Source organism: Siniperca chuatsi, linkage group LG5 (genome assembly GCF_020085105.1).
Source record: "Siniperca chuatsi isolate FFG_IHB_CAS linkage group LG5, ASM2008510v1, whole genome shotgun sequence".
NCBI lineage: Eukaryota > Metazoa > Chordata > Actinopteri > Centrarchiformes > Sinipercidae > Siniperca > Siniperca chuatsi.
In genome coordinates, this window is record NC_058046.1 from 20,581,815 (window position 1) to 20,606,025 (window position 24,211).

Genomic DNA, 24,211 nt, shown 5'->3' on the forward strand with positions numbered 1-24,211 from the left:
AAGCACTATGTAAATTAAATGTATGGGATTAAATTATATATTTGAATTATTTTACCAGTGAAATGATGGTCTACCCAAAACGACTTTTTTTTCTCCTACAGCAATCAGAGGCAGCACCAGACTGTCCCAGCCAGGCACACCAGAGGGGCTCTGGACGCTGTTTGTATGGCAATAATGAATACGCGATAACTGCCAGGCGGTAATGCGCTGTTAATTGCCGGAGAAACGCGGCAAAATTATCAGATATATCACCAAGTATCTCGACATTTAGTTCCTGTCTTGAGACTCTCGAGTCTATCCGGTAAGTAGATGGTCTGGCTGCTAGCGTTAGCTAGCTAGTTAGCTTAACTGTTAACCTACAGCTAACGGCAACTAGGGACAAGCTAAGTTGTTAACGACGTTAGCAACGCTGGTTGCTTTCAGTATTGACTCGAATAATACAAATGGCCAGATTATGCTTAGTTCATTAGCCTTCTTTGTCGGTGTGGCTGTCAAATGTTCGATACATTATATTGTAACATATATTCTACAAACTACTAGGTTAAGTCTTTGTGGTGACTGTTAACACCAGCTAACGTTAACGTTACAACTGCCAAGCTCGTGCCTGAATTTAGCTGATCAAGTCACCGTTTTGGCTTACCTAGCTGTTACATGTTAACAGTCACGTTAAAAAGAAGAAGCTCAGCCCGGTTACTACTAGACACGTTTAAGGTATAACCTTTCAGGCCTGTGCTGTGTTTTGGTAGCAGACGTCAATGTTTTCTCATCTTATCCCAGTGCTTGTTTGTCATCTTGAGCTGAGGTTGACTCCCTTGGGCCACACTTTGCTGTAACGTTACTTCTGCCGTGTGACTACACAGAGAGTGTTCGACACTAATATCAGCATCAATAGCTAGGTCAGTACGAGGTATCTCTTTCTCCTCAGGTAAATCACAACTTAATCTAAATATTACCTTTAACCTTTATCTCTTTGTGGTGTTTGAGTTATAGCCACAGATTTCTGATTCTACTATGGCGTCTGTTTGTATTTTAGTCTTTGAGAAATCTGCATGAAGTAATTTACGAAGTAGATTACATTCTACTATTTTAAACAGTTCTTTGCACCTGGGTCTTGCCTGGATCATTTGCATGATGGAAGGATTCCCAAGCATGGAAAAGCAGGGTTGGGTATATTAGTTACATGGACGGTATGCATTGCCACCACCAGACACTACGATACTGTACCAGTGAAGTGAACGAATATTGGGCTTTGGATCTTGGTATGGGTGAATAGCTGTTGTGTTTCAGCTCATATGGGTCACTGGGAATTTGTGCTTTCTCAGCATCCTGTAGATATTTTAATTGAGTCAGCAGTGTTAGGACAAACTGAGATCTTCTTGCCGCTCCATAGTGTTAATTATTAGGCAATGTGATGTACAGGTGTGTCATAAATGTTCTTTGTCATTGTCCTAATATTTGCACATAAAAACAAAATTGCATGTATATACTATCTCTAATGTAATTGCTAAACATACTATGATGTCTATATGATCAGACAACATTTCCTGTACTCACTTTTTAGGATATGAGCTTAGAGAGTGACATTAGCTTGATACAAGCAGAAGTAGTTCACCGCTACTTGCTGGCCTGACAGTGAGTTTTTTACATGTCTATTATCAACCTGCAAAACCAAAGCACCTGTAGACTTCTTTAATGACCTTAGCCATGTTATCAGCAATTCAGTTAGCCTCATGACAGCTCACCAGTTTCAAATAGTAGATGTAATTCAGTGCTCAGAGACAGTAAATACATGTATTTATAGAATTAATGGAAAGTGTGCTGGCTGTGGTTGGTGTGTGTCCAGTTTGTAGACAGCTATGGGTGGGCTGGTAAACGGGCGTCGTGGAGGAAGATCACCCCCACTAATGATTGGCGCTCTAGTCGCCTGCATCCTGGTTCTGGGCTTTAACTACTGGGTGTCCAGCTCCCGCAACCTGGAGCTACAGGTAGGTTCATCTACATGTGTGTGTTTGTGATTCGGTAGTTGTCTAACCATAGTGGACTGTGCAGATATTACCTATATAAATGACAGACAAGAAAAATCCCTAAAAACCTGTTATTTACTTGTACAGTTCCTCATTTGGTCTTAAGTTTTTTTTTTTCATGGTTTTGGTTGTGGGTGTGAGAACGTCTTTTTGTGTGCTATGTAATTTCCTTTTACAACTTTCAAAACACATCCTTTAATGCAAGTCATGATAAGCAACAACTTAACCCAGGACTGTACTTGTTTGCATTGTGGAACAGGAATTTACTTTAGGCCCAATCAAACATTTCTACTCTTTTGAAGAAACATTTCTGCCTTTGGTGCTAATCTTTTTTTTTCTGTTAAGAAGAAGCAAGTGTGCTTTACATTTGGTCATTATTATTATCATTATTATTATTATTATTATTATTAATGTCAATCTGTACATACTCAGTGTTTTTTCAGTTTTCACTGCACAGTCAGATTGTTGTTGTTATCATTACCTGTGTCCTCTGTTATGAGTTGAGAACACATGAATGACTTTATAAAAAAATGTGTGTGTGTATGTGTGTATATATATATATATATATATATATATATATATATATATATATATATATATATATATATATATATATATATATAAAATTACGTAACTAACCGTAACCCCTTTTGTCTTTGTGTGTGTGATACAGACTAAGCTGTATGAGTTGGAAGGCCAGGTGCGCCGTGGAGCAGCAGAGCGAGGAGTAGCAGAGATGAAGAAGAATGAATTCCAGGAGGAGATCCAGAGACAAAAGGAGCAGATCAGCCACATAGAAAGTCTCTACAAGAGACAGCTGGAAGGAGCCCAGAACACCTGCAGCCAAGAGAAGGTGCACACAAACACCACTGGGAGTTTAAAATGCAACGGGGACATTAAACTCTTGTCTATAAACTATAGCCACAGAGGAATTTGGGGGCAATGAAAACACTTCTTTTACTTCGTCACTGTTGTTGTTCAAACTAAACAAATATTATGAAGGTAAAAATTGACACAAACTGTAAAGCAACTGTGAATATGGATAGTTGCTGTATTTTTGCTTCTAGGGCACACTGCAGCAGAACATTTCCTCCAGTACCAAAACCCTACAGGAACTCAAAGGTAACTGTTAAAATTAAACCTCTGTTTCTCAAAAAGTGCATTGCTTTAACAGCTAACAGAGCTCTGTAGAAAAATAATATAATTTAGTTCTGATGTGGCTCTTATTGTCTTGTGTCTGTCTGTACTGTAGGTCAGTTGAATCAGCTAAATGATGACCTGGGGAAGCTTCAGAAGGAGCTGCAGAGTTGCCAAGGCAACATCAAAACCCTTAACAGCAAACTCACTTACGACATGTAAGAAAAAGATAGTAGTAAGCTTCAGATATATCACATGCACATGGACTGCCATTCCCATTATGAATTGCTTCAGTCCAGTGAATATATGTCATTCCTGGTTAACATGTATGTGTGTGTCTGTGTGTGTTTGTACACATGTGTAGGACCCAATGTCACTCCCAGGTCCTGTCACAGAAGGAGTTGTGTGATGAGAGAGTGGCTGCTGCTAAACTTGAAGTTCATAAGAAAATGGAGAAGCTCGTCCCTCCTCCAGGTGTCTCCTTACAGGTAAGTTGGCTTTCCTGTTTGACAATGAACCATGTGAAATTATGTGGAGTCTTTCCACAGGATCGGGATCAGTGCAGAGGGAAATATTTTGTAAATTGATAAGTATTGGCTATATAAAGCCTGATCCACTTCTGATCCTTTGTTCATTGTAACCCATTGCACTCTGGGTACGGCAGTCGTCATAAAAGCTCCATTATGATCTGTTCAAACCCTCAAACTGTTTGTCAACGCATATGTTTGCATTTTTTTGTAATACAACAAAACAGCAACTCATCCGGCTTGGTGGTGTTCTAACCTGGCCTTTCGTGACACCCACAATTATTCCTTTTTCTAAGTCTGTTCAAGATCATTCTCTGTAGTCTGTTTACATGCAAGTTTGGAAATGGAGTTGATGCTGCACCTGTTTATGTTGCAAAATCTAAAAGAAAGGACTAACCCACTTATTGTGCAGGGCCAGGGTTTCTGATTTTCCGTTCACCAAGTGTTTATAATAAATAGATCTAATAGCATTAACTGGCTTTGACATTCCTTGACTTAAAGAAATGTGGTATATGATAATGTTTACTCCTTAGCAGGAAAATGCAGTGAATGAAGCAGTAAAAGAGGGCGGACCAGTCATGACTGTGGCTGGTGCAGTTAAGACATCAACTGTTGTAAGCCACACACCAAGCCTCTCTCAGCCCAAAGAAAATGAACCACCTGAACTGCTGACCAATGAGATCATCGTGGACAAAGGTAAAAGACATGGATGTCCTGGTGGCTCAGTCTACTGAATTGAAATTTAATACATAAAAGCATGCAATGGCACTAATATTTATGAATGTGAATGTGCATACTGTACATCCAATGCATCATTTTGTGTTGCAATAACAAGTGTACACTCTCACGTTGCCCGTGCTTTCTGCCTTGTTATTTCCCAGGTCCCGATGCCCCAGTGGACCTGGCTCCACCGAAGGATCTCTCTGAAGTCGAGTCCCAGTCTGTTCCTTCCGCTGCTGCAGTCAAGCAGGGCGTTTTGCTACCAACAGAGAAGGGTGAGGCAGAGACCTCTAAACTTTTGAAGAATAATCTGACTGAGGATAAAGAGATGGAGGTGATGGATGCTCATGAAGAGGGCGCTCAGACAGAAGGTAAAGAGCTCACCCTAATATTTCAGAGAATCAAACACATTGAACACACTAATACTTGTGTATTCCCACCAAACAACAGGTTCAGTGACAAGCATTAGTCTTGACCATGTTGTAGAAACACTTTTTCTAACAAACTTTTTTTCTAACCAGCAGTACTACATGGAGGTCAGGGTTGGGTGTCAGGACAAAGCTGTTGGCAATAGGCTGAAACTACAGTTGACTGCTGTTTGGCCAGTTTAAATCACAAACCTATATTTAATATTTTGCCAGACAAATCTGACACAAATAAATATTTTAAGGGCACAATTTGTGTGACATCAGTAGTTGCAGCAACTTGCAGTATGGGGCTTCGTTCACTGATAGCCTGAGCCTGCACAATGTCCTACACAGCACAAAACAACTCTACTACTACCTCATTTGCACAGTTTTGTAGACGCAGCACACAGAGAAGCTCAAAACATCATAGGTGCTATCACCATGTTCCCCAGACCTCCAGGGAGTGTTTAAGTGTTTTCATCCTAATGTTTCTTAAGGAACTGCTTTTAACCAGCATTTAAAACATGCAACTGTGAAGTAGGTACATACAAAATGAATAGTTGAATGATTGTCATTCACGTTCTCGTGTCGCTGATCGAGGTAAACAACAACATAGTTAAGGTAGCATGCTGTCCAACCGTGAACTAGTTGTAGTTATTCCTATCTAGGCATTCTCAGTGACGGCCTTATGACATTTTTCTTAACTGAAACAACAATTTGGTCATGTCTCCAGAGGCAGATGCTGGGATGGAAGGCATGCTGATTGGCAGCGTGAAGGCAGATAAGACTCCTATTGGTCAGAAACTTGAGGAGCCAGAGGAATATGACGCAGATGAACAAGTAATGGGTGGAGTCGATATGGAGAAACAACAGCAGAGTAAACAGGCTGAAAATATAGGTACTTGTGTCTATGTAGATTAAAATTGAAGAAGTGTGTGTGTGTGTGTGCAGAGAGAGTGAGTACATTCTCAGTTTCCACTTGGGGTTTATTTAAGTGCAGTTGACCATTTGAAGGCCAGAGCTAAAGTTTGAATGAGGTATAGTTAATAAAAAATGCACTATTGTTAATAACCACATTGTACTTTCTGATATACAAAGACTTGGAGCAGGAGCTGGCTGACTATAATGGGGATGATGAGAACGAAGGCGAATTTGAAGCAGACAAACAAGCTGAGCTTGCTCAAATCTAAGGTATACACTGAAACACACAGTGATGTCTTCCTCACTGACATTCACTTGCTATTATAGTATAATAACATTGACTCAACACATTGTAATTGCAAAGCTGACAGTGAAGTATTAAGCTGATCTCTGAGATTGGTCATTGTTTATTTCATGGCAGCAGATTGAAAACAGTTTAACATCAATCATCATGTTGCTGTGTCACTTACTTTCACTTCTGAGTATCTTTCACTTTTGTGTTTTAAAACAAGTTACGTTAAACTGGTACTTTCAGAGGTTTAAAACACAACCGTGTGCAAAGATAAATCTGATTTCTGTAAACAGGGTCATCTGAGCTGCAGCTACCTGCAGCTAAACCGGCTGTACAGTATGATGAAGTTACCTTATAAAGTCTGCCCCACACAGGTGATTGATGGGAACTCTACTGTAAATAATAATGCTATATGTTCATTGTTCTTATTTTCCTTGAGAAATGGTAATTATGGAAATTATCTGGTTTCAGGAAATAAATCTGGTTTCAGATTTCTGCTTTTCCAGTTTAGCTACTAAGAAAATACCACTGGAAGAATATACAGCTTGTGTTATAATTTATAGTCTATTATAATTTATAGTCTAGTCTATCACAAACATAGATTTTTTTTTCCAGTCTGTACTTTTAATATATATATATTTTTTTTAAGATGCTGCCATGACATAAACTATTGAAAAAAGATTTGGCACATGTCCATCCTTAAGTCTGCAACAGCTTTTACTGTTGGACATTTGTAATGTTTTTGTGCTTGATGCACCTTTTTGCCGTGAAAATAATGTTTGATTGCATTTATATTTCTTAATGAACGTTTATGCAGCTTTTTTTTTTTTTTTTTTTTTTAGATGTTTTACTAGTTTTAATGTAAGCAGGCACTGTGCAGCTATATTATTAGAAAATATAAACACAGATATGCTTGTGTTATTAACACAATATTGAATTTGTCTTGCAGGGCTGGAGTTGGCGCCCACACACCACATTAGGAAGCAGGACCCGTTATACACCTCAGCACAACAGGTTAATGCAGCCCTCCAAACACAGTGAATGCAAAACAAACAAAGATGGAAATTTCTATAAGAAAGATGTAACGTTGGTCTGTTAATTTAACAAGCATTTGCTTCCTGGAATGTCTTTTATTTGTCATCTTAATTGCATTCTGTACATTTGATTTGATAACATGCAGTCAGATATTTTATCAGTTGGGATCATCACGCTTACTGTATTAGAGTAAGAATATTTACGACTTCATATGTAATTCACAAAAAGGCCACAAAAAATGACTGAAAAATGCAAATGTCAGCTAAGCGTGTACACTCATGTTTTCCATCCACATGCATTTCACTGTATACAGAAAGCCCTGAGGTGCTTTTATGGGGGACGACTGCTCACATTCATGAAAGTACTCAGTAACTTTCATATTACCTACTTAGTTATTAGTTCTGTGTACTCTTATGGAAGGGTGAACACAACTCTCAAGACTTGACACCCATTGGCTTGAAAAATTGAACATCTCAACATGCCTGGAAATCATTAGATTTTGATCATGTAATTAGATGTGTTGTTTGTTATATTCACTCCGTAATGACTAACTTAAATGCAATATACAATGGTGTGAAAAAGTGTTTGCCCCCTTCCTGATTTCTTATTTTTTGCATGTTTGTCACACGTAAATGCTTCAGATCATCAAACAAATTAAATATTAGTCAAAGATAACACAAGTAAACACAAAATGCAGTTTTGAAATGAAGGTTGTTATAATTCAGGGAAAACAAAATCCAAACCTACCTGGCCCTGTGTGAAAAAGTGATAGCCCCCTAAACCTAATAACCGGTTGGGCCACCCTTAGCAGCAACAACTGCAATCAAGGATTTGCGATAACTTGCAATGAGTCTTTTACAGCGCTGTGGAGGAATTTTGGCCCACTCATCTTTGCAAAAACTCTCCAATGTGGCTGAATTACAACAATTCTGCACTTTTTCACACCACAGTAAGTGATGATAATGTGCAGACCCTTATGGGGTTGTGAGGTGTAATATAGTAAGTGGAAATGATCTAAGTGATCCCAGTGACTGAAATCCTCCATCAGAGGGCTCTGCAGCACAGGCCTCTTCTCTCTCACAGGTTTAACAGCTTCTTAAACGACGCCTTAAGTTACTCCTGTTCAGAGTCTCTCATAGAAATGCTGATTTTGGGTCAATGGCCAGAACATTTTGCTCTACAAAATGTCTGTCAGTGAAAGCAAATGAGACTTCCCATAACTGCAGCAAATGAAGGAAATGTGCTGAGATTCTTGTTGATTCCCAAAAATGCTGTAAAAGCTGGCTTACTAGACATGCCACATAACAAACCAAACAAAAAATTCACCTTCTGCATTATATGCTGATACTGAACACACTACATTATAATTGCTGCAACTGGACATTTCTGATCACTGAGAAACCATTTCTGAAGCCTAACTTTGTTGAATTGCTTTGGCATTTTAGTGGCAGCAAGTGCTTTTATTTGCAGCTGTATTTCAGATCACAAAGTGTCACAAGGTTGAATGTGTGCTGTGCTCAACATTTGGGATCAGTAAGACAGAAAAAACTGTTTTAGATTATAATGAAGGGAATAGTTTGGAACACCTGGATAACATTTGCATTTTATTTTGACGCATGCCTTATCAATTCTGTGTACACCAGTTTTCCCCTACGGTCAGCTGATTCTGACAGTGTAGGTGGGATGTAGAGCAGTGGTACATGTTAACTGATTTTGGACTTGCTCAGAGTTTTGTGAAATCACTTTGTGGATACTGCCTCTGGTCTACTGAATTGTATGGACTGTATATTTTGTGGAGAACGTGGAGAGAGATTTTTGAGAATTGCTGTAACATTATGAAGGACATTTCCTTGAAGCAGGAACAGCGTGTTGTGCTTTAGGGCTCCTGCAATCCAGTAGATGTGAACTACTTAGTAGCTGTGCTAAAATGTATTAGTCCATTCAACTTAAAGCTGCACTAGACTGGCATTTGTGTGGGTGAACATGAACTAATATTATAAGCAACAGAAATAACACAAAGTTAGTTACATTTTGTGGCGGGATCTTTTGTCGCCTTGTGTTTTATACAGATGATTTATTTGATTTTCCAGGTGGTGACTTTGACTGCCCACAGTTTCTCAGTATGTTGTAGTTGTAATTGCCATAATTTCCATAATGCTTTGACTTATCATCAATGGTCCATTCTAAGTATCCTAAATCATGTAGTGGAAAGTTATCTTCCTAGAGTTCATTATTTGCCTAACTGAAATCTTGTCTGTGTGTGATTACAGTCGGTGGTTAAAATACAGTAGGTATGTTATATTGCATATACAGTTCAGCTGTTGTGCACCTGGCTGGTACAAAGAGAGGTGTGCAGGAAAGAACTGATATTTGATCCCTGAAAGGTCTCCTGTCCATTTCATTTCCAACGTATTCAACCCCAGTGTTTCAAGTTAAGGTTGAAGCTGCTCAGCTGCTCGTGTTCCTGAGCGAAACATCTCTACAATGGTAAAATACCTGTAGTTTCCCTTTTGATGTAAAGGTTCGGCCACACAAAAAAACTTGGTTTTGACTTAATAACGGCATACATTAACTTCAAAGAAGATGCATATAGAGAATATACAGTATATGGAACATTGTCGTATTTGGTGGATTTTTCTCTAATTTTGAAGCATGCAGAGAATAACAGGAGAAACGTTGTGGTTGAACTGCTTGAACCTGCTTGACATCAAAACTTTATCATGCTTATTTTGAGTGAACTATTCAGAACAAATTACATTTTTTACAACTTTAGCTTCCCACCAAAAGGTAAAATAAGAAAGTACACTACCGTCTTTTATATATGTTTCCTTGTAAAATTACAATTTACAAAATGCTTGACCACACGTGTTTGTTATATTGGACCCGATGAAGAGTCTGTAAGGTATTGGGAACAAGATTTCAGTGCAAAGTCCTTCATCAGGTAACTTCCTTTGAGGAACACAAATTAAAAAATTGTTTATTAATAATAATAATAAATAATTTCACATCCTAAGCTGTATCAATTTTGTTAACTTATTTTTTATTTATGTAATTATTATGCTTTAAATCTGGGCCTGGTCATCATGTTTCAAAGTAACCATACAAATACAGAATGGGAGTGCTAATGACAGATTGTCTGCCTTTTTGTCTCCCTTTTGGTCGATCTTGCAGGGGAAATATTGTTCCTGAGATTTTTAAATTTTTTATTATCTAATTTTATTTTCAAAGTTGATGTTGTTCATTGTCAGTTTTGTTGTCTGACACTGCAAAGCTTGGACAAGCACTTCTTTGTTTAGCCAGAAATCTTTGTTTGCCTATTTGTGTAAAAGTCTGTGTACCTGGAGAGAAAATGTTGATGAAAATGAAGTGATTTTTATAAATTGGATTCACTTTTTTGTTGATTTCATGTGTTTGAATTTGTATATTATTCTGAACTGCTGAACAAATTTGTGAAAGGTTTAAACAATCATAGACTTTGTTGATGATAGAGAATAAAAAGTGTTTTTATTACCACTATCAAGACATGGTTTCACGTGGGATTTATTGTTTGGTGTCACCATTAAAACGGGCAAATTACATGCATGGTCATACCAGTGGTATAACCTCCTCAAAACACTCTGAGCATTATGGATGGGAGCAATAGTTATATAAAACACACATACAGTGTTCACAAGAGAGAACATATTTTACACATACATCTTAACTATTCAGTTTGAAAATATTGTATATTTCAACAGATAAGCAAATAATATACAGTCAACTGAGAAGTGATAACAGCTTTTGTATTGATATAGATCTCCATGTGACCATTGAAGTTCATAAATTGTATCAGAATATTCAAAACACTACAGCTACTCCACATTCAAAGAGAATTATTAGGAAGAGAACAAAGAAATATTGCATTTAAAATGGTATGATTTAGGTTTTATAGTTTATGATTTAACCTTTTACTATAGAACAAATTGTTTCAGGGTCTGGCATTAAAAAGTTAAAATACAAAATAACTTTGATATATAAAACTGATAGCAAAAGGAGGATAAACTTAGCATGAGCACTTGAATGGCATGTTATACAGCCTTTAACTGCAGATGTATTACATACAAGACTGGGGGAGACAAAAGATGCTGTGCAAAGGAATGCAGGGGATCCTGTGTGTATGTAGAGCATGTAGATTGTCAGTCAGGGGGAGTAGTTGGCAAAACAAAATATATAAATAAAAGATGGAAAAGGAGAGGGGGGGAAATCACTGTAAAAATGAAGGACTGAGAAATGTAGAAGTATAGAAGAGTTTGAAAAGAAAAGGAGTGCATATATATATATATATATATATATATATATATAGCTCGGGTCCTCTACCAGAGGCCTGGGAGCTTGAGGCTTCTGCGCAGTATCTTTGCTGTTCCTAGTACTGCGCTCTTCTGGACCGAGATGTCTGGTGTTCTTCCAGGGATCTGCTGTAGCCACTCCTCCAGTTTGGGGGTCACTGCCCCGAGTGCTCCGATGACCACGGGCACCACTGTCGCCTTCACCTTCCAAGCCTTCTCCAGCTCTTCTCTGAGCCCTTGGTATCTCTCTAGTTTCTCATGTTCCTTTTTCCTGATGTTGCCATCACTTGGTATCGCCACGTCCACCACAACGGCTTTCCTCTACCATTCTGTCAGTCTGAATCTGGAAGTCCCACAGGATCTTGGCTCGGTCATTCTCTACCACCTTTGGAGGTGTTTCCCACTTCCAGTCCATACTCCTATACACTATGCCAGCCACTCGGTTATGGCGCTCCATGTATGCTTTACCTGCCAGCGTATTGCACCCTGCAGTTATGATAGTTATGGATAACTCAGCAGTTAAGTCACAGATTTTTGACACGAAGGAGCAGGGTTCGAATCCTCCTCGGGGCGCATTGAGCAATGACCATCAGTGTGGGTCCAATCTTATTTTGACACACAAATAGACAACAAAGGTGCTCTAACCTGGCTCTCTCAGTTCAAAGGAATTCATATGTGGTGTTTGTATTCAGAATGCTGCACAGTTCTTTAATAAAGTCCTTTATTGCTGTCCTAGGCTTCTCCTTGTCCTACCCTCACAGTTCATTTGATTGCCATATTAGGTATCGTACATAATGAAAGGACTATTGGGAGTGGCTGATGGCCTCCTATAGCTTTGTAGCACTCACTATAAAAAGATGAAGCATCAGACAGTCAGCCACCTGAAGTGATCTAGATCAGAGGGACCACAATGAAGCTCTGCTTTTTCTTTGTTTTGACGCTCGCTGGTGAGTTTTTCCCCCCTCTATAATACATTCAGATTTTTATTTGGAAGAAGTTATTTCCTCCTGCATATAACTGTCTGATAGATGCACCGGAATACTTGACAAGCAAAAGTAAACTACAGCTCCGTCTCTATGCTTTGAACCCATTTATGAGCCTGAACTTGATGTGTACAGTATGTTGTCATTTCACACAGCTTCTGCTCTTCTTTCATTTCTCAGGTGCTGCATCAGGGGCCATTGAGAAGAGGATTGTTGGGGGTAAATCCTGTGGCAAGGAGAGGCAGTACCATGTCCAGATACAGTCTGTCCAGGGGGGGAAGTCCTGTGGAGGCTCTCTGATCAACACCCGCTGGGTCATCACTGCTTCTCACTGTGCAGAACAGTAAGACACATCCAGCATCCCACATCATGCAGTTTTGATGTTATTCAAATTGATTCACTTTGGCATTGATACTGTAAAAAATGATGAGAAATCGGCATCAAAAACTTCATAAACTGCTGCTAAATTGTAGGTATAACATAGATTGGAAAAAATGCAGTTAGATTTGCACAATAAACTACAAGTTAATGTGAAATGACAACTGCCCGTAGAGGTATAAGTACCGTTAAGAAGGTTGCATCAGCCAAATAATAAAAGTGGAACAGATTGACTGCAGTTTTAAATTATTTTGCATTATTTTTTTATATATGTCAGTCTGCTGACAATAGGTTTTCCTCTCTTTTTTTTACAGGCTTGTGAAAGTGAAGCTTGGCGTAAACAATGATGTGTCACTTATTTCAAAAGCATGGTCGTTCTTAAAAGGATCATCCAAAAAATATGAGCAAGACATTCAAACTGACAAACAGTTTACCTTCAAAGACGAGGAGGGGCATTTCCATGACATCATGCTCATAAAACTGAATGAGGATATGTCTGGTAAACTTCCCACCATCAAGCTTCCTCCTGTTGGGTGTACCAGACCAGCGAAGGATCAGCAGGTTGAGGTTGGAGGCTGGGGAGCCAAGACGGCCGACGTAAAAAGTGAGGAACACCGAGATACTAGATTCAGCTTTAGAAAATATAAGTCACTTTTCTGATGTGTTGTTTTAAATCCTCAGAGGCCAAAACCCCTGGCAGTTTGAGGTGTGCCAGCACAGATATCCAAGATTGTGGTGAGAATGATAAACCTGGTAGCAAGTACCACAGTGATGAGACTACCACCATGTGTGCCTTTAAGGCCGGTGTGGAGACCTGCTTTGTAAGTAAACAGTTATATTTGATATGTTTTATTATCTATTATCTTTTTACTTCATATGTGAAATGATCACGCATCTGATTTCTCTCTTCCAGGGGGATGCAGGTTCAGCTGTGGAGCATAACAGTCTCTTACATGGGATTATTGTCAGCAACCCCGTTGATAAGTGTGCAAACCCGATTGTAATGCTGGATATCTGTCACTACAGGGAGTGGATTGATAAAATCATGAAGGAAAATCCATGAGTAACCCTCACAGGTTAATACAGAAATCACAAATATCTCATATCTTTTCATTTATAATCATAATCACCTAATTTCGTGTTAGTTTACTTTAGTATAAAACTGAACGACTAGGGGGGAGTCAATTCCAGGTATGGTTAGACTGGTTTGCTCCTTGGCAAACAAATTATATTAAAGGGCATTTAGGGCCACTGTGCTATCTAGATGTCTCTCTTTAAAAATATGATTGTGGGCTATATTTAAATACTTGTTTTCTTTCTGAATTCCTTCTCTAAAACCAAATTTTCCCCCATGAATTAAAAAGATGATCCTTAAAAAGGTGATCTCCCAGAGCTCAAGTGTTATCTGTTATCTCTTTACAGTGTATTTGCCTGTCAAATGTCTTATTTCCATAAGAGTTTGACTGCTTTCAAATTGTGGTCGTATTTTCACTTTACAAGGGACATGGGTACAGCCATACAGTATATACAGAGCATAGAAACTTTTCCCTTGTACTCTACCACTGCTATTTACTACTTAAGGGTGTTATTTTGTTATAGTACCCCTAAATCCTAAATTACTGTTGATTTAGAACTACACTATAACACAGTTATGGTGTGTATCTTGATACTTCTGGATTCATAAATTCAGATCAGTTTTAAATACAATTAAAAGGACAGAACTAGAGACGTGAAGTGTGATCACTATTTTTCAGCATGCCATGTATCAACACACTTTAATAGGTGTTGAAAACATACCAACCCATATGTTGCTGTACGAGGTATAACAAGATTCTGTAGTCTCTAAAGACTCAACTTTTTAATTCAGATAAGCACATAAATACATAGAAATGTTTCATATGATTGAATGATATGCACTCATTATCATTACAGCTGTTCTTCTAAAGCCTTCACAAGACTGTTTGGAGGCAGCCTATAAAAATTTAAATTGGCCAGTTCTTTGCACAAAAGCACCTAGACTTGTGTCTGACTCTCACTTGCGCACACACACACACACACACACACACACACACACACACACACACACACACACACACACACACACACACACACACACACACACACACACACACACACACACACACACACACAGAGGACGTTTAGAGATGCAGATGTGAATATTGTCACTCATTTAGGTCCAGTTGTGAATTCTCTGGTCTGGTTTCTCGTGTTACATCTCATTCAGGTGAAAAAAAGTATCGGGTGTATCAAACACTCCTTTACAGTTAGGTGTATCACGCACATTGTTCAGACATGGACTGGATCAGGGTCATTGCACACTTGTTCAGGTGAGGGTACGGTCTTCATGATGTCACTCTCAGAACAGAATCAGATAATCTTGACCACAGGAAAGTACTTGTGAGCTGAGAAGTCGAATTCTGGGAGCACCTGGGGATGTAGAAAAAAAGTTTAGGAATAAATTTATAAATATGGAACAGATGTTACAAAAGACATTAACCAACATTAAGATAAGCTCACAATGCATGTCGATTAAACACCATCATATATGCCTTACCCACTTTAAAATATATATATAAACCTCTCATTTCTTTGTGTGGCAGCTAAACAACTTTTTCAACTACATAAAAGTTGCTATTTTGTATTAACTGTATCCACAGAACCAAATGATGTTATATTGTGTTACCTTGGTTTCCTTCTTGTGCCCTCCAGCCAGGAGCTTCATGACTACAATGTTGGGCTTGGCCACCTTCAGTATACGGTTCACCTGTTATCAATCATCAACTGGTTATTGATAGTTAAGAACATTGAAAAAGGTAAAAACTAGAGTACAAACAAACCATTTAACTTCCTTTAGAGCAATAAAGCAGAAAAATATTGTAAAACTAAGGTTGTTGTGCTTTTGAATACTGTTTGAATGCTGTTATACTAACTAATTTGATGAAATGAAAATCTAACACCATAAAACACAAAATAGTTGTCCTGTGAGAGCAGGCATTTATTTTACAATAGTTAAATTTCCTGACCTCAGGGTCTGGGCTGGGCACATTTTCTAGGATGAGCTTAGCCTGCTGGAAATGTTTGCTGGCGGCCAAGTAGAGGTCAGCGGAGCCTGGTGGAGGATTGTACTTCTTCAGATCAGACATCTCCTGGAGAGGGCAAGAAGGGCCAAGTCAGAGAAAGCATGAAAATTGTGTGTGCAAGTCAGATAAAAGGCAAAAAAGGAAATGATTCAAAAAGGGAAGATACAAGTTGGTGACAGGAATATGAGGAGGAAAAGGGGGGAAATTAAAAGAAGAGAAGAGTGGAGGAGAAAGGATGAGAATAATGGGTTCAGAGGAAGGAACAGAAAATGTGGAGAGCTTGCTCCAGTACCTTGAACTGGATGTAGTGCACAGATGGGGGGGTGACCACACTGTTGAAGGGGGCAAAGCGATGCTCATAGCGAACCTGCTCACTGTCCAACTCAAACTGAGGCTTACGCACCTTTCCATCCATATCCAAAGCCACCATAGTCTGAGGAGAGAGACAGAAGCAGAGAGAGAATGGATAATACTACAGTGTGTGTGTCAAATAGGAGAGAAGAGGGGTCAAAAGTGCATTTGAACCGATGTCCTACCTTGTACATGCCAGCACACATGTTCTGGTATGCTTGACTCATTGTAATCTCCTTGCTGAGAGGGCGAACTGCAGAGGAAACCCAAAAAAGGATCACACTTCCACATTTAATGTCATTTTGGTTAATATAGTGTGGTCAGCCACGGACGCTACGTTAGAGTGTACCTTTTTTCTTCTTCTTGGTCTTTTTGCTGCTGCGTCCTTTCAGCTGCTCCTCCAGAATCCGTTCCTCTGCCATCTGAGAGGAGTCGGCTCTGCTCAGAGTGGACATCAGCCATGCGTACAGGAACTCTGAAAGGTACCTGCAGTCAAAAACAAACACATTTTCATTCACAGATGAACACAAGTGAAATCAGAGAACTGATTGTGCGTGCTTTAATTGTGAGTTTGTGCCTACCAGTTAGAGCCAGCAACAGTTTCCAGCAACAAACAAACAAACAAACGTGTGTGTGCTCTCACCAGTAGATGTAGTAGTACTCATGCATGCTGTACAGCTCCAGTTCAAAGCCACTCAGCAGGTACTGGATCATGATCCTCAAGTTATGGTAGAGGATCCAGGTGCCGAGACAGGCTAGATGCTGTCGCTGAGGCTCAAGTTTCATCAGCAAGCTATGCAAGGCTGCATCCACCTTCTCTGCCTGCAGAGCACAATTTAGAATTTTTTTTTTTTTAAATTTAGTAGCTGGTTTATAAATTATAAACTCACAACTGCCCTCAGAGTGGGTGAAAGAAAACCACAACAGAGAGATAAGGTGCAACAGGTTCATTAATATGGAACTAGAATTCACCTATCTATCCTATCGTCTAACCTAAATGAGGAATACAACAGAGGAAACAGCAGCAGTTCACCTCATCCTGCAGTGTCGCAAACTCTTCAAGAATGTGACCCAGCTTGTCTCTCTGTCGAGCTCGGTTGTGTCCGTGGATCTGGATCAGACTGCAGAATGGCTGTAGGGAGAATTGACAAGACACAAACACACACAAATAAACACACATCTTCACAACTTGCATGTTCATGTCAACAGTAGATTAGCTCATACTTTCAGTGTTACAGCCAACAACTAAAATATCATAAATTCCTATAATAGCAGAACTGCAACTTATCTTTACATGACCACAGCTCTCATCAAACTCTCTTTTGAGGCAGCAATTTTACATCTCTCCTCCTAAACGATTCACTTTTAATTCAACTACTGAAACAAACTGATGGTGAAGTGAAAGCGACTGAGGTGTGAGAATGCACCAGATGTACAGACTATAACTTTGAAGAGTACAGGTAACGTACCCTGGAGCAGTGCGTAACGAACGAGTCAATGTAGTCCTTGGCCTGGTGGTTGTTGAACAGACAACACCTGGAGAGAGAAAGGTGCAGACACACACACACAAAATAAGCATCTCACTCAAGAGAGTTTGCATATTATTGCATAGAAAAACAAAGTTTCAAATCAACCCTTAATTAACTTAAATAACTTAAAAACTTGAATGACATTAAATGATTCACATGTTAAGGCTTTAATCATTTACCCAATGATAGACTTACTTGTAGGAGAGGACAGGTGGGCTGACAAAGTACCTCAGAGCATCTTTAACCATGTCCTGCATCAGGTGGGTCCCAAACACTTTCTTATTATCAATCAGGAACGTTGTCTGGATTTAGGAAAACAATCTGTTTAACTCTCATACGCTGATATGTTTTTAAATTCTAAGATAATGTAATATCATCTAAACGTTTTATTAATTGTTACACGTACATAAACTACTAAAAACTGTACACACATTTCAAGGAATCTCTCTGTAGGCATCAGAGGAAAAGCAGTGACTCTTCAGAATCAAAATGATAATTATGAACTCACCTGAAGAAGAGATCTGGAGAGCACACAGGGAGACTGCTCACTGAACTCACAGAAGAAGTCCTGGTAAAACACAATATTCATATAGTTTGAATTCATATGCCTTTGTCATTTATAATAATCACTCTGAACTAAGCAACCCAACAAAAACATCAAAAGTTAAAATTCCAAATACAGATAACAAATCCTCAGCTATTTTTTTCACTGGGCTGGGGGGGCATGGATATAACAAAATAGCAAAAGCTGCTTATTTAAGGTTACTGGTTCAGATATAGAAATGTGTTTACCAGTATGCCATGCAGGTTGGTGGTGTTGATCACGTCACAGACAGTCTTGATGCGTTCTATAAGTTTGCCGAAGTAGGCCACCATGTCCTCCCTCTTAATGATCTTGGCGTAGCGAGGAAAGGTAGGTGGCAGCAGTCTCTGGTTTACCAGGGGCTCAAAGCCCATCATGATGGGGTGGTCTGTAGCATACAGTGAACCCCCCCCACAAAAGTTAACACAGATCACATTTCATAATTATGTGAGTAATAAAAAAAAAAATATCTTCCCTATCTTCTCTCTGCCATATGTAGTGGAGTGGAGCAAGATAAAAATAAAGTGAAGTTTTTAACAGACTTTTTTTTTTAGCTCTGTGTGTGGAAATGTGTTGAGGAGGAGGTACATTTAGTACTGTATTGTAACTGTTTTTAGGTTGCCATGGCGACTACTTAACTGGATGGCTGGAGAGCAAGAATGCGTATAATGGATGCACCATTTCTTGTATGTGTGACACTTTCTTTCATTTAGTTGTAATGACTAATTTCCAAACTGAATCCTATGCATGTGTGGTACCTACGTGTGTGCATGTGTGTGTGTGTGTGTGTGTGTAGTCCTTTAGAGCTGTTGGATTGTAAACTCATGCTCAAGCCAAACTGTGTGCTTGACTCTATGGCTGAAAGGTGTGTGTATGAGAGTGTGTGTGTGTGTGTGCGAGTGTGTACGTTACCTCCTTTAGTGGTGTCATTCTGTGACTGGATGCCGTGCTGAATACTGGAATGAATGGCTGATAAGAGATCAGCTGCCTGAGCCACAAGCTTCTGGGCCTCGCCCACCGAGCTGGTCTGATAAAAATATACAACCATACACAAAAAACACACATAAAAACAAAGAGGAAAATTACCAATTTAACATACAAGTACCAACTCTGCCATTGTCTGATTGTGTGTGTTTGTATGTGTATTACCTCTTTCTTCGTAAAGGTGATCAGTGCAGTCAGTAGAAGGCGTGTGAACTTGATTCTATTGAAAAGTGCCAAATACTGCTGATGCTGGAAAAATAAATTAAAATAAATTATGAGAACATTAAACAGGCTCACATGTACATACAAAGCAATTAATACACAAATTTCCTAATTAGTCTTTGAAGCTCCACAAGGCACAAGAAATGACAACGGCTGGATTTTAGTTTTATCTTTTGACCACCCAGACAAAGTCCATTTTTGGGTTTGATATTTTCATTATTATTATTATTATTATTATTATTAGTACTGTAATGAAACAGCTGGAAATTCCAGAGTAGAGTCTCCAAAGGTCATATGAGTCCCACAATCTGATAAACAGTAGATGGAAAACTAATTATAACAAGCAGAGACTGAGAAGGAGGGTTCAAGGTTTAGTTTGTGACTGAAATGTTGGGATACTAGGCTTAACTAATAAAGAGTTGACGCAATCTGATTTGCTACTTGTAGTCCTATGTATTTAGTCAGAAACAACTAGTGTTTAGCTTTCTGATGGTCTAAATGTTAATCCAAAATCATGCCTTTAACAAAAAACAAATCTGCAGTAAAAGCTCCACAGACATGGAGGAATGACCTGACTTACCTCCAGCTCAACCTCCGGGTTTCGCTGCTCACCCTGTCGACTGCGTGTGCTCTGAGGCAGTAGGAGAGAAACCAATAAACAGTGTAATACTCAGGCATTTGTATCAGCACTATTTCATTGATATTTCAAAGATTATGGCCTAACTGGCCAAGAACAAATACCTTAACTTTCCTTTGTAACTCATCCTCCACATCTTTCAGCATACCTGGTGGGAAGAACAAATGAGAGAGAGATGATGTCAACTATCTTTGTTCCTCTGAACCAACAGTATTAATCTGTAATGGCCTCAGTTGTCCACAGTATACATGAAGCTGTAGACTTGATGAACCATCACAATACAGTACTTGTACCTGTCACCCGCAGGTCTGTGACATTATTGGCCATCTTGAAGCCATAGGTCATGGCCTGGAAGTCCTCCTACAGAAAAATATAAGGTAAATCATCATTCAAACATAAAAATATGACACTGAGTTATAAATTACATGACACACAGGAAATGTAAAAGACAAGGCAATAACTCAAATACAGCCACACACATTCTTCCATCAATTGAAATGTTGTAGTGATATGTATCTTCCAGCCATCTTAATGTAAAAGATTTAAACAGTGCAGTATCACAGATGCATGCGCACACGCACACACAAGTTTGTTTCACTATCCCCGTGGGGGACAGTCATTGAAATAATGCTATCCCTAGCCCCTTACCCTAACCTTAACCATTACAACTAAATGCCTAACCTTAACCTAATTGTATCCTGTACCCTAAAACCAAGTTGTAACCCTCAAAAAGCAGTCTCTACTCATGTGGACCTCAATTTTTGTCACACACACACACACAGACAGACTATAGAAAGTTGTTTACCTCCTCGAATACAGCAGCCTTGTTGACTTTCTCTCGCGCGATGTCACACACCTTCAGGATGCCCAGTGCAAAGGCTTTGAGTGCTGGCTCCTCAATCAGGTCGGGGTTATGGACGTACAGACAGGTGAACACGGTCTGCGCCAGGGAGTGGCCCTCCAGCCATGTGATCTAGGAATACACACATACACACAAACATGCACACATGAGTACTGGGTTTCCCACAGTGGTGCTGATCTAAAATTCAGTGGGCTTTAATGACCATAATGTCAAAAAACCTTCATGACTTTTTAATTCAGTTTTTTTTTTTCGTGGTTTGTCAGTTCAGAAAAAAACTGGTGATATGGTGATAGTTCAATATATAAAACAGCAATAAAGTATGTTGATATGAATATTGTATTTTCCTGTAAAGTGACAAACAGGTCAATCAAATGCAAACCTCTATATTCATATTATACACAAAACCCACACCGTTTACAGTGTGAGAAAGTGAAACTCACCAAACAGCAGAAACATGTGTCTATGATCCCAATGAGTTCAGGAAGACTAAGGTCTTTCACCTTGATGGCACCTTCCTAGAACGGACACAAGAGAGTAATACAAATTACTTAGACCTGGTTAATTATATTGTTTATATTAAACCAGACAATGCAATCAGAGCTGTACATTTATATTTAAGAAATTAGGCTTTCTGTCTTAATTCCTGACAGTTCACTGTTTTCATTGTATGCCAGTGAGAGGACAGCGGTACTATACCTTGATTGCCTGTTCAAAGTTGAGCACTTTCCTGTTGACCTGGTTTCCAATCATTCCTGCGTCCATCTTAGGATCCATCATCTCTATGGCTGACATGGCCTCAAACAGACCAAACCTGCCACCATACGAGAATGTTTTGTGTCTGTTTTGTATGTGTGTTTGCAAAGGTTCAAAAATCTTAAAGAACATTTCAATTTTATTTATTTATATAGCGCCAATTCATAACAGAAGTTATCTCATTGCACTTTTCCTATAGAGCAGGTCTAGACTGTACTCTTTATAATATTAATTACAGAGACCCAACAAATCCCACTTCATTTGAAGACTAATACCAATAATAATATACAAATAATTACATGGATTTCGGGTTTCAAGGCATTACTCTGTGTTGTCAATGCTATGACGTCTCTGAAACAGTATTTAGACTTCTGGACATGAAAACTCTCTACTGAAATCAGCGCTAATCAATTTTTACCTAGCGTTAAGTGGAAAATGTGTTTTGTCATTTGAGTGAAGTGACCCTTTAAAGTGTGAGTCTGCAAAACGCATTTTGTCCTACTCACAGTTTGTCATGAAGCAACTCTCCAAGGTTCAACTCTGCATAAATAAAGGATGAGGACAAGGAAGAAGAAAAGGAGACACGTTAGTCCCTTTCATAACTGCCCACATCGACTAACACACACAATCACTAGCAGAGCCTGTACCTTTGCATGCGCCCTTAAACTCATGTGTAATATCAACCCAGTTGGCATTGTTCTTCATCTTTTCTGGGATGCCCAACCCCCAGCCAGCATCATCATCCTCAACTGCTGACTTCATCACCATGGTGACTGCTAATGAGAAACACAAAGAGAACCAAAGGACAAAGTGTTCAAAATATTACAAAATATCAGCTATAACAAACATTTTTTAACTAGGGGAAAATGACAAAATATTTTGTGACAGTGTGGGACTCATGGGCCTGACTGCAAAACAGATCATGTCAACATAACATTCATTTAGAGAATGAACAATAGCACAACTCAAAAACCAGCACACCTAAATGGAATGTTTATTTATTTATTAATCACTTGTTATTAATTAAACCTGTGTTTTGGAAGTCAAACTGTCCACAGTAAGAAAATTCTAACATAAAACATACTCATGAATATTATCGCCATATTCTGCAAATAGAGCCCCCTAAATCTTACACACTGAACCTTTTCAAATCCAACAGAACAAACTTAAATGGCTACAATTTCCTACAAGGTGCTGTATGTTCTTGGAAACTTTTGCACATTAATGTTTATACTTACTACTCTACTCCTGGAAAGCTGGACAGGTAGCATATTATGATCTAGGGCAACAGTAGAGGATTAACATCATACTTTGTGAACTTATTTGAGAAGCTTAAGTTAGAGCCTAAAAGGGTGTAAATTGCACCCTTGAGTGCACTGGAAAGTCTCAGCCTTTCAAACCAATAACATGTCAGTACTGTCACGGCTAAGGGAGAGAACGAAAACACACATTTCTGTATGACGGATTTATTCATCTTTTGATTTATTTATTTGAGGTATATTTACATAATAATGTTTATAGCATATCTATCAGATATTCCGAAATACATTTTCATTGAGATTAACTAACTGAGCTAAGGGGCAACAACTGCAGCCAGTGATATATGTATGTATGTATGTATGTGTATATATATATATATATATATATATATATATATATATATATATATATATATATATATATATATATATATAAACGATTTTCCGTTACCACATGCAGGTAAAATAATTACAGGTTAAAGAAGATATTGATGCATTTCCTTCAGTCTGGCATTGGTAGGTATCTCATTGAGAGAAAGAGAACTTAGCTAACAGTTACATGTCAAACAAACACAGTCTGTCAGCTTATTTTGCTATTTTGGCACTATTCTCAACACCAGTGTACCGTTAAGGAGTTAAACCAAATTTGTGCTGTTTATAAAAACGACGTACGTTACAAAAACATTAAGAGCAGGATGCAGTTCGGTAATTCATGCAAGGTATTCGTGGTAGACAGTAGACGTGACATGCATAGGACATGTTAGCTAGCTATCACCAACGTCAAAGTAGCTTGCAGTACCGTGTGCTAACAAGCTAATGTTGCCCACAGTGGATAATTCCTGTGAACAAAGCCTGAATACCGTCAGTTTAACACGTTATTTAATTTGATCAGCTATACAAAACACTAATACTGTTACCGGAAAGCCATATTTGGGTTGTAAATTAGCACGTACCTTAGTATTTTGTATTAACCATGTAGCTAATAAAGATCTCTTAGAAGACTGTAAAGATCGGCGCATAAATTTAACGTCATAGGCCACTGTCAACCTGGGAAATGTAGTCCTTGATGGAGATCAAGCCCTGATGGACAGTTTATAGCTTAAACCTGGCCAGTGTAGGTACAAATCTAAATTAATGTTATATTTTGGTGAAGGTTATGTGATGCACTTGGCTCATTCGGG

The 24,211-nt window shown here is 38.8% G+C and overlaps 3 protein-coding genes across 11 annotated transcripts; 2 read left to right on the plus strand and 1 right to left on the minus strand.

The window, feature by feature from the left end:
* The first annotated feature begins 111 nt into the window (after positions 1 to 111).
* golm1 (golgi membrane protein 1) lies at positions 112 to 10,585 on the plus strand. 5 transcript variants are annotated; one of them, XR_006377988.1, is made up of 12 exons: positions 120 to 301; positions 1,844 to 1,985; positions 2,698 to 2,877; positions 3,092 to 3,146; positions 3,277 to 3,379; positions 3,526 to 3,649; positions 4,222 to 4,384; positions 4,570 to 4,779; positions 5,549 to 5,713; positions 5,914 to 6,006; positions 6,322 to 6,402; positions 6,978 to 10,585. XR_006377988.1 is itself a non-coding variant. In XM_044195919.1 (12 exons), exons 3-11 carry the CDS (start codon positions 1,857 to 1,859, stop codon positions 6,003 to 6,005), a joined length of 1,221 nt encoding a protein of 406 aa, XP_044051854.1. In that variant the 5' UTR covers positions 121 to 301; positions 778 to 925; positions 1,844 to 1,856; the 3' UTR covers position 6,006; positions 6,978 to 10,585. The 5 variants fall into 5 exon arrangements, 4 of the variants coding, with proteins under 4 accessions (XP_044051852.1, XP_044051855.1, XP_044051854.1 ...); XM_044195919.1 differs by lacking the exon at positions 6,322 to 6,402 and adding an exon at positions 778 to 925 and having other exon boundaries at positions 121 to 301; XM_044195918.1 differs by lacking the exon at positions 6,322 to 6,402 and adding an exon at positions 778 to 896 and having other exon boundaries at positions 121 to 301.
* Positions 10,586 to 11,806: 1,221 nt separating this feature from the next.
* LOC122876023 (trypsin-like) lies at positions 11,807 to 15,650 on the plus strand. 3 transcript variants are annotated; one of them, XM_044195831.1, is made up of 6 exons: positions 11,823 to 12,335; positions 12,552 to 12,714; positions 13,064 to 13,353; positions 13,431 to 13,570; positions 13,663 to 13,825; positions 15,480 to 15,650. In XM_044195831.1, exons 1-5 carry the CDS (start codon positions 12,299 to 12,301, stop codon positions 13,810 to 13,812), a joined length of 780 nt encoding a protein of 259 aa, XP_044051766.1. In that variant the 5' UTR covers positions 11,823 to 12,298; the 3' UTR covers positions 13,813 to 13,825; positions 15,480 to 15,650. The 3 variants fall into 3 exon arrangements, with proteins under 3 accessions (XP_044051767.1, XP_044051766.1, XP_044051765.1); XM_044195832.1 differs by lacking the exon at positions 15,480 to 15,650 and having other exon boundaries at positions 11,807 to 12,335; positions 13,673 to 13,825; XM_044195830.1 differs by lacking the exon at positions 15,480 to 15,650 and having other exon boundaries at positions 11,828 to 12,335; positions 13,663 to 14,856.
* naa35 (N-alpha-acetyltransferase 35, NatC auxiliary subunit) lies at positions 14,595 to 24,137 on the minus strand. 3 transcript variants are annotated; one of them, XM_044195827.1, is made up of 24 exons: positions 23,984 to 24,072; positions 23,010 to 23,050; positions 22,419 to 22,547; positions 22,278 to 22,311; positions 21,715 to 21,829; positions 21,459 to 21,533; positions 20,962 to 21,129; positions 20,450 to 20,516; positions 20,261 to 20,304; positions 20,100 to 20,150; positions 19,463 to 19,546; positions 19,226 to 19,340; positions 18,523 to 18,701; positions 18,239 to 18,298; positions 17,926 to 18,032; positions 17,671 to 17,737; positions 17,235 to 17,333; positions 16,845 to 17,023; positions 16,551 to 16,687; positions 16,387 to 16,454; positions 16,143 to 16,283; positions 15,794 to 15,916; positions 15,454 to 15,534; positions 14,595 to 15,197 (listed from the first exon to the last, which is right to left on the minus strand). In XM_044195827.1, the coding sequence occupies exons 3-24, from the start codon at positions 22,537 to 22,539 to the stop codon at positions 15,138 to 15,140; spliced, it is 2,175 nt and encodes a 724-aa protein (XP_044051762.1). In that variant the 5' UTR covers positions 22,540 to 22,547; positions 23,010 to 23,050; positions 23,984 to 24,072; the 3' UTR covers positions 14,595 to 15,137. The 3 variants fall into 3 exon arrangements, with proteins under 3 accessions (XP_044051762.1, XP_044051761.1, XP_044051764.1); XM_044195826.1 differs by lacking the exon at positions 23,010 to 23,050 and having other exon boundaries at positions 23,984 to 24,137; XM_044195829.1 differs by lacking the exon at positions 23,010 to 23,050 and having other exon boundaries at positions 22,419 to 22,544; positions 23,984 to 24,123.
* Between the last annotated feature and the right edge of the window lie 74 nt (positions 24,138 to 24,211).